Genomic DNA, 15,418 nt, shown 5'->3' on the forward strand with positions numbered 1-15,418 from the left:
AAAGGTCTATTTTCCAAGCATTTCACCCAAAGACACTGAGCACAAGGTGTGAGGAGAGCTAGTGGCAACCCGGTGAACTGGTGGAGAACTGGTGGCAACCCGGCGGCAGGATATTAAATGAGCGTGCAATTTTGCATATGGCGGAATGAAGTAATGGTTGGGTCAGCATGGCTGTCTACCTGAATGCAGCACGTGCTCGACAGGAGCGTCGATTTCCCAGGCAAGGGCACCGAGCGAGGAAAACACGATGATCGCATACAACAAACCAGCTCCCAGGGAGAGCGCCAGAACGACCAGAACCGTCCTGCGCAGTCGAGAACGCGTAGACCGTGAAGTGCGCAAGTTTTTTCACGAGCAAAAAAATTCATAAGAACCTCTGGTTACAGGAGGCTGACGATCACAATTTTGTTACAGAAGGTAGGACTACACCTTAGGACACTTTCCTCAGAACAGTTTTTGCCATCTCTGCAATTTGTGGTGTTACGCAAGTTCTGAAGTGGGATATGGAATAAAGAAGAATTGCAGGCAACGAATGACGCAGCCTCTCTCAGCATTTGTATCTTCAAACCTTGCTTTTTATTATTAACGCTTGTTGAGTTGGAGCGACTGAAGTTGATGGTCGTGGGCGGTCGATTAGCTGTAAGTACTACAAATTGGCGCGGCCATTGAGTGGTCAGAGTAATATCAGGGCAACCTGGATTCACATAGTTGGTAAGCGTTCAGAGCATTGCTCGCTGCCCCTCTATCATTGCTGTCCAGTGTGCCGAGTTAGGTATTTGTTGTGTCGAGCGCGCAAAAGTAGACTGTAAAAGAGAAAAATGAGCGCTCTCTTCCTTATTCGGCACTCTGTATCTAGGCCAATGTGTGCGGTATATCTGGCACTTTACACGTTGCGTGGGACTTGCGGAGATGGCTCAAGCGCCGTATTTTCTTCGAAGAAAGCGACACCTTACTGCAGCTTCTAGGTTCCAGAGGCAATGTTTGCTCGAAGTAAAGCTATCTTGGAAATTTACAAGCCGCGTGGATACAGCCCGGCACATCACTTTACAAAAGTCAGCTTTTGTATACTTTCTTGCAATGTAGCATGCTAGACATTGCTAGGAAGCTCTAGAATTGTAAGGCTGCGACGTTACATACGAAATGCTGCACCAGCTACGCCCTCGCCTCCTCTGAAAACTATCACGGGAAAAAATTTTGGAACGTAATTATCAGTGATAATTACGTTCGAACGGGGCTATTAAAAATTCCATTCGAACGCGGCTATTATTAATTCGCATTTTAGGCTTAATAGTTTTACTCAAATAATTAAACATGGGCGCAAAGTGTTTGATGTGCTTTTGCATACTAAGCGCTGCCATAACGACGTTGTAATCACGAGAATCTGCTTTGTTGGAGCACCATCAGCGCAGCCCTTGCGCACACATAATGGCTCAGAGCTTACATAGTCGAGCGTACAAGGTGGTCGGAAGCAAGAGCGTAGCCACACTGACCACTTTTATTCTAAGGTTCTAGGAGATTAGGAAAGGTGCAATAGCTTACCTACATTAAAAAGTTCAAGATGCAGTGGCGCGAAAAGCCCCTTACAGACATGCTCCGAGAGCAAAGGTTTAAATCCATATTGGTAAGTTAGCATAACACGTAAATGAGACCTCGAAAACTAGCACAAAGAAGTACATGGACATAACATCCAACAAATACTCAATCTCTAAGTTTTATTAAACTATTTTTGTTCAAGCACCGAATTGAAAAAATCTCTTTGATGGGATACTCCTGCACAGTGCGCCTTGTCAAAGCTTGCCTATGGACGTCGCTGAGCTGGCGGCAGTAGCTCCCGTGGACGAGCGCGGGCCCGTGGGCCAAGCCCAACACCAGAAGCACCTGTTGGACTGCGCGGGCCCACAGGGTCGGCTTGATGAGCTCCCGGAGGCGCGGCGCCAACAGGTAGAGCAATCCACGGCCGGCACCACCCAACCAAGCAGTTCCCACAGCCAGCAGCGCCACCATTGCGACGGGCATCAGAATCTGCGCGGTCGTGGGCGAGCGACGGCGCAGTGTTGCCCACACGAGTGTCCAGGCGATGGTTAGAGAGACGATCAACTCGGGTCGGACGCCGGCCTCCTGGTCCCGGCCGCTGGCCATGCCCAAGGACGTGTGGCTGCAACGATCACACCCAAGTAGATGGAAAATAAGTTAGCATTGAATAGTTAGCAGCGAAAGAACTCTTTTATAAAGATGGGCAGCTGCCGCGGTGGCTCAGTGGTTATGGCGCTCGGCTGAGGCGAAATTCTAGAGGCCCGTGTACTGTGCGATGCCAGTGCAAGTTAAAGAACCCCAGGTGGCCGAAATTTCCGCAGACCTTCACTACGGCGGCCCTCATAGCCTGAGCCACTTTGGGAGGTTAAACTCCAATAAACCATCTATTATGAGCTTCTAATTGACCCGCCAATGCTGTCATCGTTTTTCTAACCGCAATACCCGGAATTTGCTTTCTATAAAATCCGCTCTAGCAATGGTAGCACTTACGGATCAACTTGAAGGATGATTGAAGTATAGAGATCAGTGGGTCTGTTCGTTGCTCAAGTAGGAGTGATATTTTGCTTTGCTTTATTAACAAATGAATAGTGACTGAGTGGTGTAGCTTGCATGCAGTTAGATCATGGGAAAAATGAGTAGCATGCTAAATGGACAACTAACATGCCCAAGATGCTACAGAGCTTGTCTGTGTATGTGCCTTCGTTTTGCGCTGTTCATTTTCAAATGATTAGCTTTCACCCGATGCTCCAGCAGCTGCAGACAGGGCTAGCCTTGCTATTTTCGGAGGGCACACCTGTCAAACGATGGACGAAAGTCGTGCGCTTCTCTTTGTTCAGGCTGCCCGCTGTGGTGGCGGGCCGTAGTGCTGGTGTGAATTTACAGGCGGGATTTGACTCACAGTGGTCTCTTGGCAGTTGCTTAGCCTGATTCACTGATTTAGAGGGTTGTGTCTGTACTACTCTTCTATAAGGTCAGTGCCCTCTTAAAACATCAAGAGTGTTCTTGGCACTGACCGCCATTCATTTCGGGAGCCATCAGTGAGCATGATAGATCAATATCCTGAGGCTACCCAGAAGTGTCACTTCCTAGGTACGTATAAAAACGCGGGCCCACTGTAAGAAAATTTCACATAACCGCAGTCACAGTTTACGCACATAGGTGAGGTGGCGCGGTGATTATTGTACATCGATACTGGCGTATAGGCGCAGTCTATGCGCAGGCGATACAAGATAGCAGCTCTTGTATCGCCATCTAGGAACAAATCTTGCAGAAATAATTTGAGATTAAAGGGACTGTGCAATAAATTAACTGAGGTTACGTAAAGGAGACGAGTGATAGGCATTCCATCACTCGTCACCCCAGCGCAAGAATTTTTGGGCTAGCATCAATAACAACGAAGATAACGACGATTAAAAATTACGCCCCTCCTCTCCCCCCTTCACTCGTATACGCGGGGCACCAGAAAAAAAATTAAAAAAAACATCTCTTTAACTGTACCCCGCCCATGAATACGTCATCAGCCGGCGGTCGGTTTGAGACTTCCGGTTGTCGCACCCCAGCAGCAGCGTCGGGCCGGTCACTCTCGCCTACGGCCCGTCCCGAGGGGAGCGCGCGCAGACCGGCCATGCTCTCGTCATCCTGGATTGCGGTGTGCGTCGGATTCCTTTGCTTGCTGTCGGTTGTAGTTTTAAAAGCCTGTCATACTAGGCCAGCAGTCGGCCGATTCGGTCTGCCAAAACCGTGTCATTGTGATGTCTGGCTCTATGTCACACTGCGCCCGCGAGAACAGTCGGCCGAGCGGCGGCGACGGCGCCAGGTCTCCCACAAGACGGCAGTTGGCCGATGGTGGGCCAACTGCCACGCCGCACTAGCGAGACGCCGTGCGAGACCTCCCGCCGAGTTGGCCCTTTCTCGTTCTCACTCTTTTTTGTCATAACTCTTTTAAATAAATCATCATATAGTAATGCAAACTCCTTAACAATCGTGATTGAAGCTAGAATGAGTGCCGCCCAGTACTGAGCGGCACTGACTGTTGGTTCAGAAAGGCATGGCAGGAAAATTAAATCCAGTCGGTCACAGCTAAACCAGGGAGAGTTTATTTGCGGCTAAAAAAATTAAAAACAAAGCAAAGAAATGCTCGAACACGCGGACTCGAACTTGGCACCTCCCGACTGAGAACATACGACTACACCTACGGCGCCACTGAGGCACGATATATATTTGCTTCCTTCAGAAGTGCATATCTGAAGTGTGAGATTCGCGACGGGAGTAAAGCAGGCGACACATGTGCGAAAACTTGGCCGGCGCGCTGCACCGGTCGCCGCTTGCGAACTGCAGCCCCGCTGCAAGAAGGGACACTCGGAGTGGCAAGCTTCAATGCTCCGCTTGGCCCAAGCTCAAAGCGTACGGTTTGCCATCGCGCAGCAGTGACCGACGGCTTCTTGGCTTGGTGTTGAAGTTCGCACCAGAAAAGACAGAATAGCCATGTTATCAGGAAGACCGCCTGATATACACTCGAGCAGCGACAAAGCATGCCTGCCCAAGTAGCGAGCTTTCAGCAACGACGCCGCCCGCGGTCGAACCGGCCTGTGAAGCGCTGCAGCCTGGCTGCCCTGGTCGTCGCTAGGCCTATAGCTTCTTTCGCATCGAAGGCGCAGCGGACACCGCTTCGGAAGTCGCATGCGCTATATTAAAAGGTACACTCGTAATATCGTTTTGCTGTCAACAGCATAATCTCGCAATAAACTATGGTGAATTTCCGCGATGCCTTCGGCAGCGGAGCTAGCGGACAGTTGCGGGCATCAGCCTTCAGGCGAGCCGGACAGCAACGGCGGGCCAGCGGCAGCTGCGAGGCGATTCATTCAAAAAATTTGCTCGTATCGCAGTTTGTAATTCTACCAGCAACTGGGTATTGATCAGCGATCCCCCAAAACGATATATATTTAACATTTCTCTACATTAACGTTCATGATTTACGCCAAAAACCATCTTAAGCTCATTTTCATGACCGCGGCAAACGGGATTCATGTTAGTCCGCCCCGCCAGCTGGCTCGCTACTTCACGGTCGCACCAGAAAAAACAAAACAGCCATGCTATCAGAAAGGCTGCCTGCTATATTTGAGCAACGATAGCATGCCTGCTCAAGAGCCGGGCTTTCGGTAACGACGCCGCCTGTGGAGCGACGAACTGCGCTGCTTCCCGGCTGCCCTGGTCGTCGCTAAGCCTCGCTAGTTTCGCATCGATGCCGTAGATCAGGGCGCATCGGAACTATCCAGAGCCGTAATAAAGAAACTACTCTAATCACTTCGCCTTTACTGCGAGCCCATCCCATATTAAGTTGTGCTCGATTTCCGTGACGCCTACAGCAGCGGATCTAGCAGACGCCAGGAGAGCCGCACCAAGCAGCAGCAGGAGCAGCAGCCGTAGCAGCAGTATATACCAGCAGTAAGCGGCTGTAGGTTGAAATTTCAGAAATGATACATTTTTCACATGATCTATCCCAGAGTTTCTTATGAACGTAAATCGAGTTCTTGTTTGGTGAATGCTCTTGCCCGGCCACCGATCTCGCGAAGACCTGGTCCACAGACAGGCTTTTGTCTCCGTCGCCGGTCTCCAACAATGTCGCACTGCGAAGACTGCCCGAGGGGCTCGCGCGGCGGCACGACCAGACGACTTTCACGGCTGCCGGAAGTGTGCCCCTGACGTCGTGGCTGCCGTGGCTCCAGCGAATAAAAGCTTGTGGTGGCCTGCCGACGTCACGGAACTAGTGACGTAGGCTATATGTTCACAATTTTACTTTCATCACCGGTCACTACGAAAACACGAATCGGCCCGCGAATTTTCAAAAAACACGGTTTTTAAATATTCATCATAAATTGTCTGCTCACTTCCGAACACTTCCACTTAGTGTGGAAGCGTCCACTTAGTGTGGATGCTTCTTACCATCATTTCTAAGCAATGAAAACATTTGCAAGCGAGTTTTATTTCATTGCATAGTCCCTTTAAAGCAAACAAATTCGACAAACTGGCACGTGATGCTCGACGCTAGAAATGGGTGGTAGTACTGCCGCGGGAGGCGCAGGCGAAGGCAAACGAGAGGTCAGTGGGACAAGCCTCTGCTTTGTCGCGGTCTTTGCCATGCTTATGAGGGTGATGACAAGTAGATTCGCTGTCAGGAACACGCTTTCAATTATACCGAATAGGACTGGCGAATGGGCTAAGAAAGTGTCGATGCTATGGCAAGTCTAAAACAGTTGCATGACCGCCAATTAAGCTATTACTAGAAAAATCAAGCTCGAAAGAAAATATCAAAATGTTTGCAGATATGAGCCGTAATGACTTCAATGTTATATGTCTTGAGTAAACTAACTTCCGCTAGCGCCATCAACTAGCCTGTGGCTCCGGGCGCTCTATTATCGCCTGCTACAACTTCCACCATGACGACAGCAGTGAAGTGAAGCATATTGTTCTTAAGCGGAATAGCCACAAATAAAACATGATGGCAGGTCTTTTGGAGCCGCTATATCGCATAATATTTGCGTAGTAAATAGGATACTCACAAAAAGTGCTCGTTGGCGCTCTCAGTGATGTTGAAGCAACCTTTTTCATGGTGTCCGGTAGTGCACAGTCTCTGCAATAGAACATGAGGCATACACGCATCTTTGTTTTTATAATAAGGGACACCCTTTTTAAAATGAAAAAAAAAACAAGGTTCAGTAAAAAAAATTTGCTAGCATCGTTCGCAAAGAGGCTTACAATAACGTGATTCGACGGCAACAGTATTGGCTGAACGCGCCCCCTCCTGAGATAATTCTCCCAACAAACAGAGATGCCTCGGTTACGTTGTACAGAATTTCCTAGGAAAACAACTTTGAATTCATCCTGCTGATTTGGCAGGGCAGATGAAAAAAAAAATCAGGAACAGCAAACGTAATGATGAAGGAACAGGAGCGAAGAAAAAAACAATTTTGATAACGGATTCCATTAGGTCGAATTACACCGGCAGTACTGCTCATCAAACAGCTCGGATTACTATGGCACATTCCGGTGGCATCTAGAAGAAGCTGTTTCAATGCTAGGCAAACACTCATGCTCCGCCGCCTACCGATGACATCGCCGCAGATATATGGACACGAAGATTTGTCCAGAAATTCGTAAAAATTACGTACCTGTGTTAGCACTTTTTCAAGTAAGCGTTTTCCGTATGTACTAAAACAATTGTGTTGGTATTTAAGTTTTCAAAGGTGTATAAATGCATAACAGCCAAGAAAAAAGTGTTTTATACATTTTACTGCCTTGTAACAAAGCAAGGCCGGCTGTCCGTTCGCATACCGTATTGCCCGTCATGTATACTACTTCAAAGTTGGTAACTGGGGCACTGAGGCACGTAATCTTCCACCAGCCGTACAAATGTTCTTAACCTTTGCGCCTCTTGTTTCGCGCGGACCCCCTTGCACCGGTGTGCTGCCATCCAGGAGGAAATAACTTTGTGACGTTGTTTAATTACAGGTTTGCAGGAATTTGATGCAATGCCATCACGTGCGATGTCGCACTGTTCTGGTTCTTGTTTGCTTCAGTTGGTGCGCTCACTAGAGGCGTTTACTCGGGAAATGTGGGCGATGAGGCGTTTGTGCAAGTAGTATATGCTTCTTGTCTCATTACTGCTCACGCGGAGTGCCTTTAACTTTGTGCATAAGACGGTACGCGTTGCCGACTCACCCTGGATCCCGCGTGGAAGCATGTCTCCAGCGGCTTGCGCTCCCAGAAACCGGTGCACCCGGCCCAGCGAGGCGGTAGCTCGCTAAACGCTAACAGCACGTGCAACGCGGCATGCGACATCACAGCGCCCATGGAAGCAGCAACACACCCGCACGATAGCGCCATGACCACCTCGACGCCTGCGAAACGGAGCAGCAGTGGCGTTTATCCCTGCAGCTTTGTAATGCGCCTTTAGCTGTGCAGTTAATTTCAGCTGTGTAGAAAAAGTTTTTCTATAAACCAACGCTGCCCTTGCCTAGTGACGTCATATGATTATGGACAGAGATCAACGACGGATGATGTGCAACGCATACGCTTATGTAGTGGTTTGGACACGTTGAATACTTGTGTTTTAGCGCCTTAAGAGGTGAGTGCGTACGAAGAAGTTTTTAGGAAATATAATTCGTAGACCTGACTTTAGACATTAACGTATCTTCACGAAAACGCTAGTTAGCTTGTTGAGTTGACAAGACAGGCGAACATAAAACAACTTGAACGTGCTCATCATGGTCATAATTTTGCGGGGCTTGGTTATGAAGTATAGAAGAAGGCTTTGACGCTATTCCAGAGCTGAGAATTAACAGTGCCAACGTTTCAGGACCAACTCAGCCCCTTTTTCAAGTACGGGTAATGGTCAACATGCAAAACACAACTGATCTTGCTTCCTGTCAGCGATCACCTGGCCTAGGCTATTCCCATAGGCGTAGAGCGGAGTTTCCGGATGCCAACATAAAACAACATGTTTGCTGTTTATTTCAGCTGACTTCCTGTCACGTTGTCGATCTCGTCATTTCGTCGATCCGTTCTTCTCTGCGTCAATGCTTCTACTTTTCATCAAGTCTGATTTTAATTTCGTTCACCATGCTGCTTTCGGATGCGTTGCTTCAGCTCAGGAACACAGTGACGATTCGCGACCCTGTAGCATTCGCTTGTGGGAGCGTCAGTTAAAAATGTGCTCACTAACACCGGCCGGCGCATCTTGATGAAATTAGAAACAGCGCAGAAAGGGGTCAGAAAGAGGAGAGGTGCCGACAGCGCTCGTTTTTTGTGTTCCGCTTTGTTATGCAGCTCACATGCTTGTTTCCGTTTGGTTCACCTTCTTCACTAACTAATATACTACAAATTAACTTAGAGCAATGACACCTGACGGGCCACGAGGATTTCGCGCCTGTATTTCATCCGGGTTTCGAGTAAAGAAAGAGATTTTTTGAGGATTGTTTTGTAATTAGGAATGCGCACTGTTGTATTACTAGCGCTATAATGAGAGCCGCTGGTAATGCTTTTTCTGCCCACTTCGCTTAACTTTGGTGGATAGACCAAACAAAGGTTAGTAAATGCCGCATAAAACAAACGCCTGCAACGGTTTTTTAATTTTTATTCTGGCTCTCACCGTGTTCACGCCATTGAAACAGCAATCAACGAATTCAACATTTTGATGGAGCTCACCTTTGGTTATGGGGAGGCAGCGTGTGAGTGCGCCAGGTCCGAGTCGCGCGTGGTGTCCCAACAGCAGCTCGAAGTAGAGCATTGGGTAGCCCAGCAGCGGCAGCAGCACGGTGTACGCCAGAAGGAACGAGCCTGCACTACCGAATATTGCAGCCGTTGCCACATTCGAAGGTACCTTGCATTTCAAGGTACTTTCGAGTGTCGTCCTCTCAAAGCAACCCGCCGCGGTGGCTCAGTGGTTAGAGCGCTCGGCTACAGATCCGGTGTTCCCGGGTTCGAACCCGACCGCGGCGGCTGCGTTTTTATGGAGGCAAAACGCCAAGGCGCCCGTGTGCTGTGCGATATCAGTGCACGTTAAAGATCCCCAGGTGGTCGAAATTATTACGGAGCCCTTCACTACGGCACCTCCCTTTCTTATTTTCTTCTTTCATTCTCTCCTTTATTCCTTCGCTTACGGCTCGGTTCAGGTGTCCGCCGATATGTGAGATAGATACTGTGCCATTTCCTTTCCCCAAAAACCAATTATTATTATTATTATTACTCTGAAAGTATAGCGCCGTGCACTGAGAGGAGCTCATACAACTAGAGACTCGGACGGACGCAGGCAACTTCTGTTTCAGAGTGTCAGTTGTAACGGGATCTTACCCTTGCTTCGTAACATAACTATTAGCGTTGGCGTCCGCACCTTGAGCAAGTACGCTGACTGATCAATACTACAATGCGCCGTGGCAGCCACATGAAGAAGAAGGAAAAGAATAAGAAGTTGAAAACGTAGAAGTATGTTCAAGACAAGAAGAAAAAATTCTTCCCTTCTCCCGCGGCAGCTAACGCTGAGAAACATTCATGCCACTCGTAATCGTCGCGTGATTTATTTCTGTTATGCTTTGCTTCTTTGGTATTGAGCTATGCTCTGGTTGTTCTGAGGCTTGGTGCAAGGAAGAAGCTCTCGAAATTGTTTTTTTTCTGCAACAATTCGGTTTTAGCGAAGATACAGCCAGCGCACTGAATCACTTTCGTTACGGTTCTTTCTACGTGCCATTTCAAAGAAGAGTTCTTTCTAACCCCAAGAGACTTGAGTATGGATGGGAAATTTCTATTTATCCTACTGTTCACGTTCAAGAAGGAAACTACACCAGAAGTCTGCGCGAAGAGAAGGTTCGGCGACTCAGCAGGTGGACGTGGTCACCTGTCACCTCGATGTGCCTTTATGGCTTCATAGCTTTATAGGGTTCGACGTTTCAAAACGACTCAGGCTCTGAGGGACGCTGCGGTGGAGGTTTCGTTATAATTTCCACCGCCTGGGGTTTCTAATTATGTTGACTCCATCGAAATGCTACCGCCGCGGTAGGGATAGAACCCACGTGTTTCGCTTCAGCAGCCGAGCACCATAACTGCTGAGCAACGTGGAAGCTTTATCACCTGGATGCGGTCGATCACAACAGCTTACTACATGATGGGCTGCGCTAAAACATAGAAGGCTGTAATGCACGAGGAATCGATTCTGAATAGTTCTATGCTTACGATCAGTGAAGAGAGCATGCGCGTGAAGCGGTCCGCGAGAAATGGGGCATAACAAGAGCGGAACAAAGCGCCTGTCTCATGTTTTCCTTTCCCATGTGCTGTGTTTTTGTGCACTTCATCTACTGAAGCTATGAACCAACTTGCCCAAGAACGTGTTCTACTAATAAAAGAAACACGAAGCGGCTACAAAACTGAGCCACGGTGGCTTACAGTGGTGAGGATATTTGGCTGCTTAGGCAGATGGAGATCGAATTCCGGCTGCTGCTGCCACACTTCGAAAGAGGTGAATTGAAACGACGCCCATGTGCTGTGCGGCGTCATCGCACTTCTAAGAACTCCTGGTGTTTGAAATTTATCCGGAGCCCTCCACTACGGCGTTTCTCATTGCCCATGTGCCGTTCTCAGATGTTAAATTTCTTCACGCGGAAACGAGTCTAAACCCTCAGATTTAAAAACCAACGATGCAAAGAAGGATCGCAGGCGCACAGCGCAGATGACCAGTATCCAGGGTGACGTCGGGAGAGAATCCAGACCATCGGGAGATAAAATTTACTGTGCTATTTACGCAATGCGCATGCCCGTTAGGCCAAGTATAAGAAAATCGAGAGGAAATTTTCGAGTAAATTTTCATCGCCTTTACTGGCGCATGGCTGCAGCATTTTTTCAAGGAAGATTGCTGCTGAGGATTGTCAAGGATGATAGCTTGTGACAAACATGCAGTGTGCGTGATTAATTTTAAGTATACTTGCCTCCACCATTCTCGTAAATCAGTGCAGGCAGGCGCCAAGCGCTGACGAGGCCGACGCCAATGCTGGCGCAGGAGAGAACGAGTTGAAGCTCTGACGCCCAAAGCCGGCGCTCGGGTGGTCCCGATGACACCAGAGGCACGCCTACACCAGACTGGACGCCTGTAGACATTCTGCCGGGTCCTTTTCGCGGCCCTTCCACGGTAGCTACCAGCCCCAGATGCTGCTATTTCGGTTGATGATGATCGTCGTCACGATGGCACCACGAGCGCGTGAGGAATTATTCGAGAACCGAAATGTTTAGGACACGTATGATTTATTGCGTTAATTAATAAGGTGAAATATAAAAATGTAAATAAATTCATTATTTCGAAGGCAGGCAGTATGAAGATGAAAAACGTTTATCAGAAGAAAAGAACGGAGACAGAACGGAGTAATAGGGGTGATGCATCAGGTTACGAACTCAGCAGGGACTTTTTTTTTGCGGGTGTGATACAGTGTTTTTAGACCCGTGACTAGCCGCTGTTTGTGTGCCTAAGCAGTGTTCAGAAAATGTGTGCAAAACTTAAAAATATACGCGACAGAAAAAGAAGCTATGTAGGAAGCAGAGCCACAAATAAAAGAATTTTAATGACGGGCAAGCGCAAAATATTTGGTACCACAATTTAAAGCCTAACCTGCAGCAGAAAGTGGAAGGAAGAATGGCTATAAGCGAATGAGCACTTGTGTTCTGCAGTCGAGGTTCACTGCGGGTCAATCGCGCCTAATTCTGTTCCCACAAAGGCACCGTATAGAGCAAAGGTTAGGTTATGGGCATGGTGTAAGAATATATTTCACACAGTGGTCGCAGACTAGCTCGTGATGCATGGCTATTGTGCTAAAGCTTAACACATATATAACGGCATACGCTGACAAGTTTACACGCAGTACTTATGTGTGCCAGCATGTAGCCATGTGTTTTTTCTGTTTTGTTCTGTAGCACTGCAGACGTACCACAATATCCTTTGCTGCCTCAGAGCTCCCATGCCAGCTTTCCAAGACGAGGAGCCTGACCCAGAAACCTCTCAATGTCTTGCTTTGAAGTTAACAAGCACCAATAAAAAATCGAAAATAATTTTTTGCGACCAATTTTGATCATAACAGAAAAAGAGGAAAGGTTAATCAGGTCAAGGAAATTGCAGCCGCTATCCCCACGGTCATGAACATGGTACGGACACGCGTCCAGCAAACGGCGCGGATTGGGAGATATCCTTCGACTGACATAAGCCGTTGACTGTTCGCGCCCTGCCAGCAACCTGCCGTACCGCAACCACACCAAGGAATATCTCCGCAAAACCTAGGTGGCAATACGCAAGACTAGAAAGCCCGTGCTCGGGTTAGCGATTCGCACACGTACGGTTGCATTTCCGCAGGGTTGCGATGTCCTCGCGCGCCTCAGCTATGCGGTGGCCGAGACTATCATTAGCAACCCAGTAAAACTTACCCATAAAGAGTGCGCGCCGATGCGCGTCTCCCCGCCGATACCACGCAATATACATTCAAACAGAAATCAAGCCAGAAAACAATGGCATGCACACTGGATTCAGAAGTGCTGCGGTAGATATGGGCCCGAAAACATGCTATGTAAAGACACATCCTTGCTGCCAGGGTACGAGGTAGAAACAACTGCGGTAGCCTAGACCGACAGCGGTCCTATATGTAAACTCACAGGTAACAGTGCGACGTTCAGCAATAGCTGTTTAGGCGTTTAGTTTTGGGGATATATTCCTGGCACGCTGGTGCAGTGGTCACGTGATGCACCCCTGCACTGGCAGGTGGCTGTTCCAAACAGAGCCACCCTTAGGCTTACGTGACCCAGGTTGACTGTGACATTAACGCCACGTGACATAATATTACATGACATGTCACGTGACGGTGCCATTAAGACACCCACCGGTTACGCCGACGGCGACGAGAAAGCCAGGGACGGGCGCCTAACAGCTATCGCTGTGAAACGCTCTCTTATTACGAACGATACGTGCTCAAAACATCTATTAGGGCAATGGTCCTCCGTCTCGCATACAACGACCAACTATGACCCCACAACCAAATTAAAGCGAGCGAGAAGGAGCTGTAAACTCGTTCCCGCAGTTGAAAACTCCATCTTCTTGCAGGAGCGGATACCGACGACCGTCTCCAAGCTTCCGTGACACCGCCTTCTCCCAGTGTACGGAAAGAACAAGGCGACCGATAAAAGCAATGCGATAAAAAAGCACAGACAATCAATGCGATCCATGCGGTGGTGTACGTGTTAGCAGTTTCGTCTGCTCTCATTCGCGTCACCTGTATGCAGCTTCAGCTGCTTGGTGACCCATTTGTGCTTGAAATTGCTTCACGATGGGTTTGTGGGTCTTTTTCTTGTGGTAGATTCCGGAGGTGTCGGGGCGGATGAAGCTTTTGGAGGTTGGATGGAGGTCTTTGGAGTGGAGGTTGGAATCTGGGTGGTGGGTGCGTGCTAGTAGATGGAAGATCGACTTTCTGGGCCCGGAGAGTGCATTGAAGGTGGAGGCTTAACATTCCAAAGTCAGCGACGGAGTTTTTTTCGATATTGAGCGTTAAAATGCTAACGCACTAAAGATAAGTGATGTCGCGGCCCGCGCTGCCAACGCAGACTAGCTGGTGCTTCTCCTCTGCCCTCTGCTACCGCTCCAAGGGAGGCCGGGAGCGGAAGGGTCTCGGTATGACACGGGAAAGCGTCGAAAAGGAGGTGTGCTGCCTTCGATGGGTGAGGGAAAAAGCGAATACCATCAGGCCATCAGGCATCAGGGCATCAGGTATATGCCATCAGACCGTACACATGCCTCCATACGGTAGCGTGGACTTGTGTACTTACCTGTTCAGATTTTCGGCCGTGAATACGTGGACAGCCTCATCCATTCGTTCTGGACATTGTAAAGAAGGCTAGGTAATAAACTCACCTACGAACCTCCTACCGATTCAAGAACAAATGACGAAATAAATCAGTGGAAGCAGTGATGTAGGTCAAAGATTCTATCCAAAAAAACCTACAATAATGGACAAGAGTAGGCCACATTAACCTATGAGTATGTCTGCATGTCTCATCCGGAACGACACGATGAAGCGGATGCAGAGAAAAAATGCGAACAGGATCAAGGTTTCCGCATACTCGCTGGAAAACTTACATGATCTGTTTGCTTTTTAAAATAACTCAGTTTCTCAAAAGGTCAGAAGACGAAGGTAAAGAATAAAACCACAGTTCCTTGCTATATAAAAGCGAATTAGGCAAGTTTGCTTTTATTTTACGCAGCTCCTAAGCGCTCCGTGATGTGCTGCTGCTCAACTTAGTGAATGCGACCTGGATGTCTGCTCAGAAGAGACAATGCAGCAGCTTCTCCCGATGTTTGTCAGAAATGTTGGCAGGTCAGTGATGTTCGCAAATGCGTGTACTGTTCTTTAAAACTTGCAGAGATCAGTGCTGTTCTTCAAAGGAAGGCAAAAAAATTTAGACGATCAATGCGATTCAGGAGGCAAACTGTGATTTTACCATTAGTGTTCGCCTCAGACAGTGGCGGATGGCGCGATACCGCACATCAATCAATCACCATGTGGAACTCTGTACCCCACTTCCACTCACTCCACCCCTCGAATCTGATTGGCGACCGCGGCTTTCCTCTCGCCACCTGTCGCCTCCCAGCGACACCCTCTCTCTTGCTCTCTCCACTTTCTTACGCCCTCTACTTCCCTCCTTTCTCCTTCCTTCTCCAGCTCGTCCTTCGCTCTCTCCAACTTGCCTCCTCTCTCATGACACTTCACCCGATGCTGAGGCCAGACACTTTTTGCTCAAATTGGGGTTCTAATGCTAACGAATTAAACGACAACAATTTATACTGCTATAATCGGCCAAAAAGTGAAGA

The 15,418-nt window shown here is 48.4% G+C and overlaps 1 protein-coding gene across 1 annotated transcript; it reads right to left on the reverse strand.

Moving 5' to 3' along the window:
* Window positions 1-430: 430 nt before the first annotated feature.
* LOC144119978 (sodium- and chloride-dependent glycine transporter 2-like) lies at window positions 431-11,676 on the reverse strand. Its single transcript, XM_077652468.1, has 6 exons — window positions 11,508-11,676; window positions 9,238-9,369; window positions 7,753-7,931; window positions 6,594-6,664; window positions 1,799-2,155; window positions 431-491 (listed from the first exon to the last, which is right to left on the reverse strand). Exons 1-6 carry the CDS (start codon window positions 11,674-11,676, stop codon window positions 431-433), a joined length of 969 nt encoding a protein of 322 aa, XP_077508594.1.
* Window positions 11,677-15,418: the final 3,742 nt, after the last annotated feature.

The sequence above is a fragment of the Amblyomma americanum genome, chromosome 2 (assembly GCF_052857255.1).
Source record: "Amblyomma americanum isolate KBUSLIRL-KWMA chromosome 2, ASM5285725v1, whole genome shotgun sequence".
NCBI classification, from domain to species: Eukaryota; Metazoa; Arthropoda; class Arachnida; order Ixodida; family Ixodidae; genus Amblyomma; species Amblyomma americanum.

Excerpts from the sequence above, each read along its gene's own strand:
- LOC144119978 (XM_077652468.1), bottom strand. The coding sequence starts at position 11,676 with ATGTCTACAGGCGTCCAGTCTGGTGTAGGCGTGCCTCTGGTGTCATCG. Across the intron at positions 9,370-11,507 it reads GATTTACGAGAATGGTGGAG|GCTCGTTCCTTCTGGCGTAC; the intron begins GCAAGTATACTT and ends TCGGTAGTGCAG. Across the intron at positions 2,156-6,593 it reads AGCGCCAACGAGCACTTTTT|CCACACGTCCTTGGGCATGG; the intron begins GTGAGTATCCTA and ends TGATCGTTGCAG.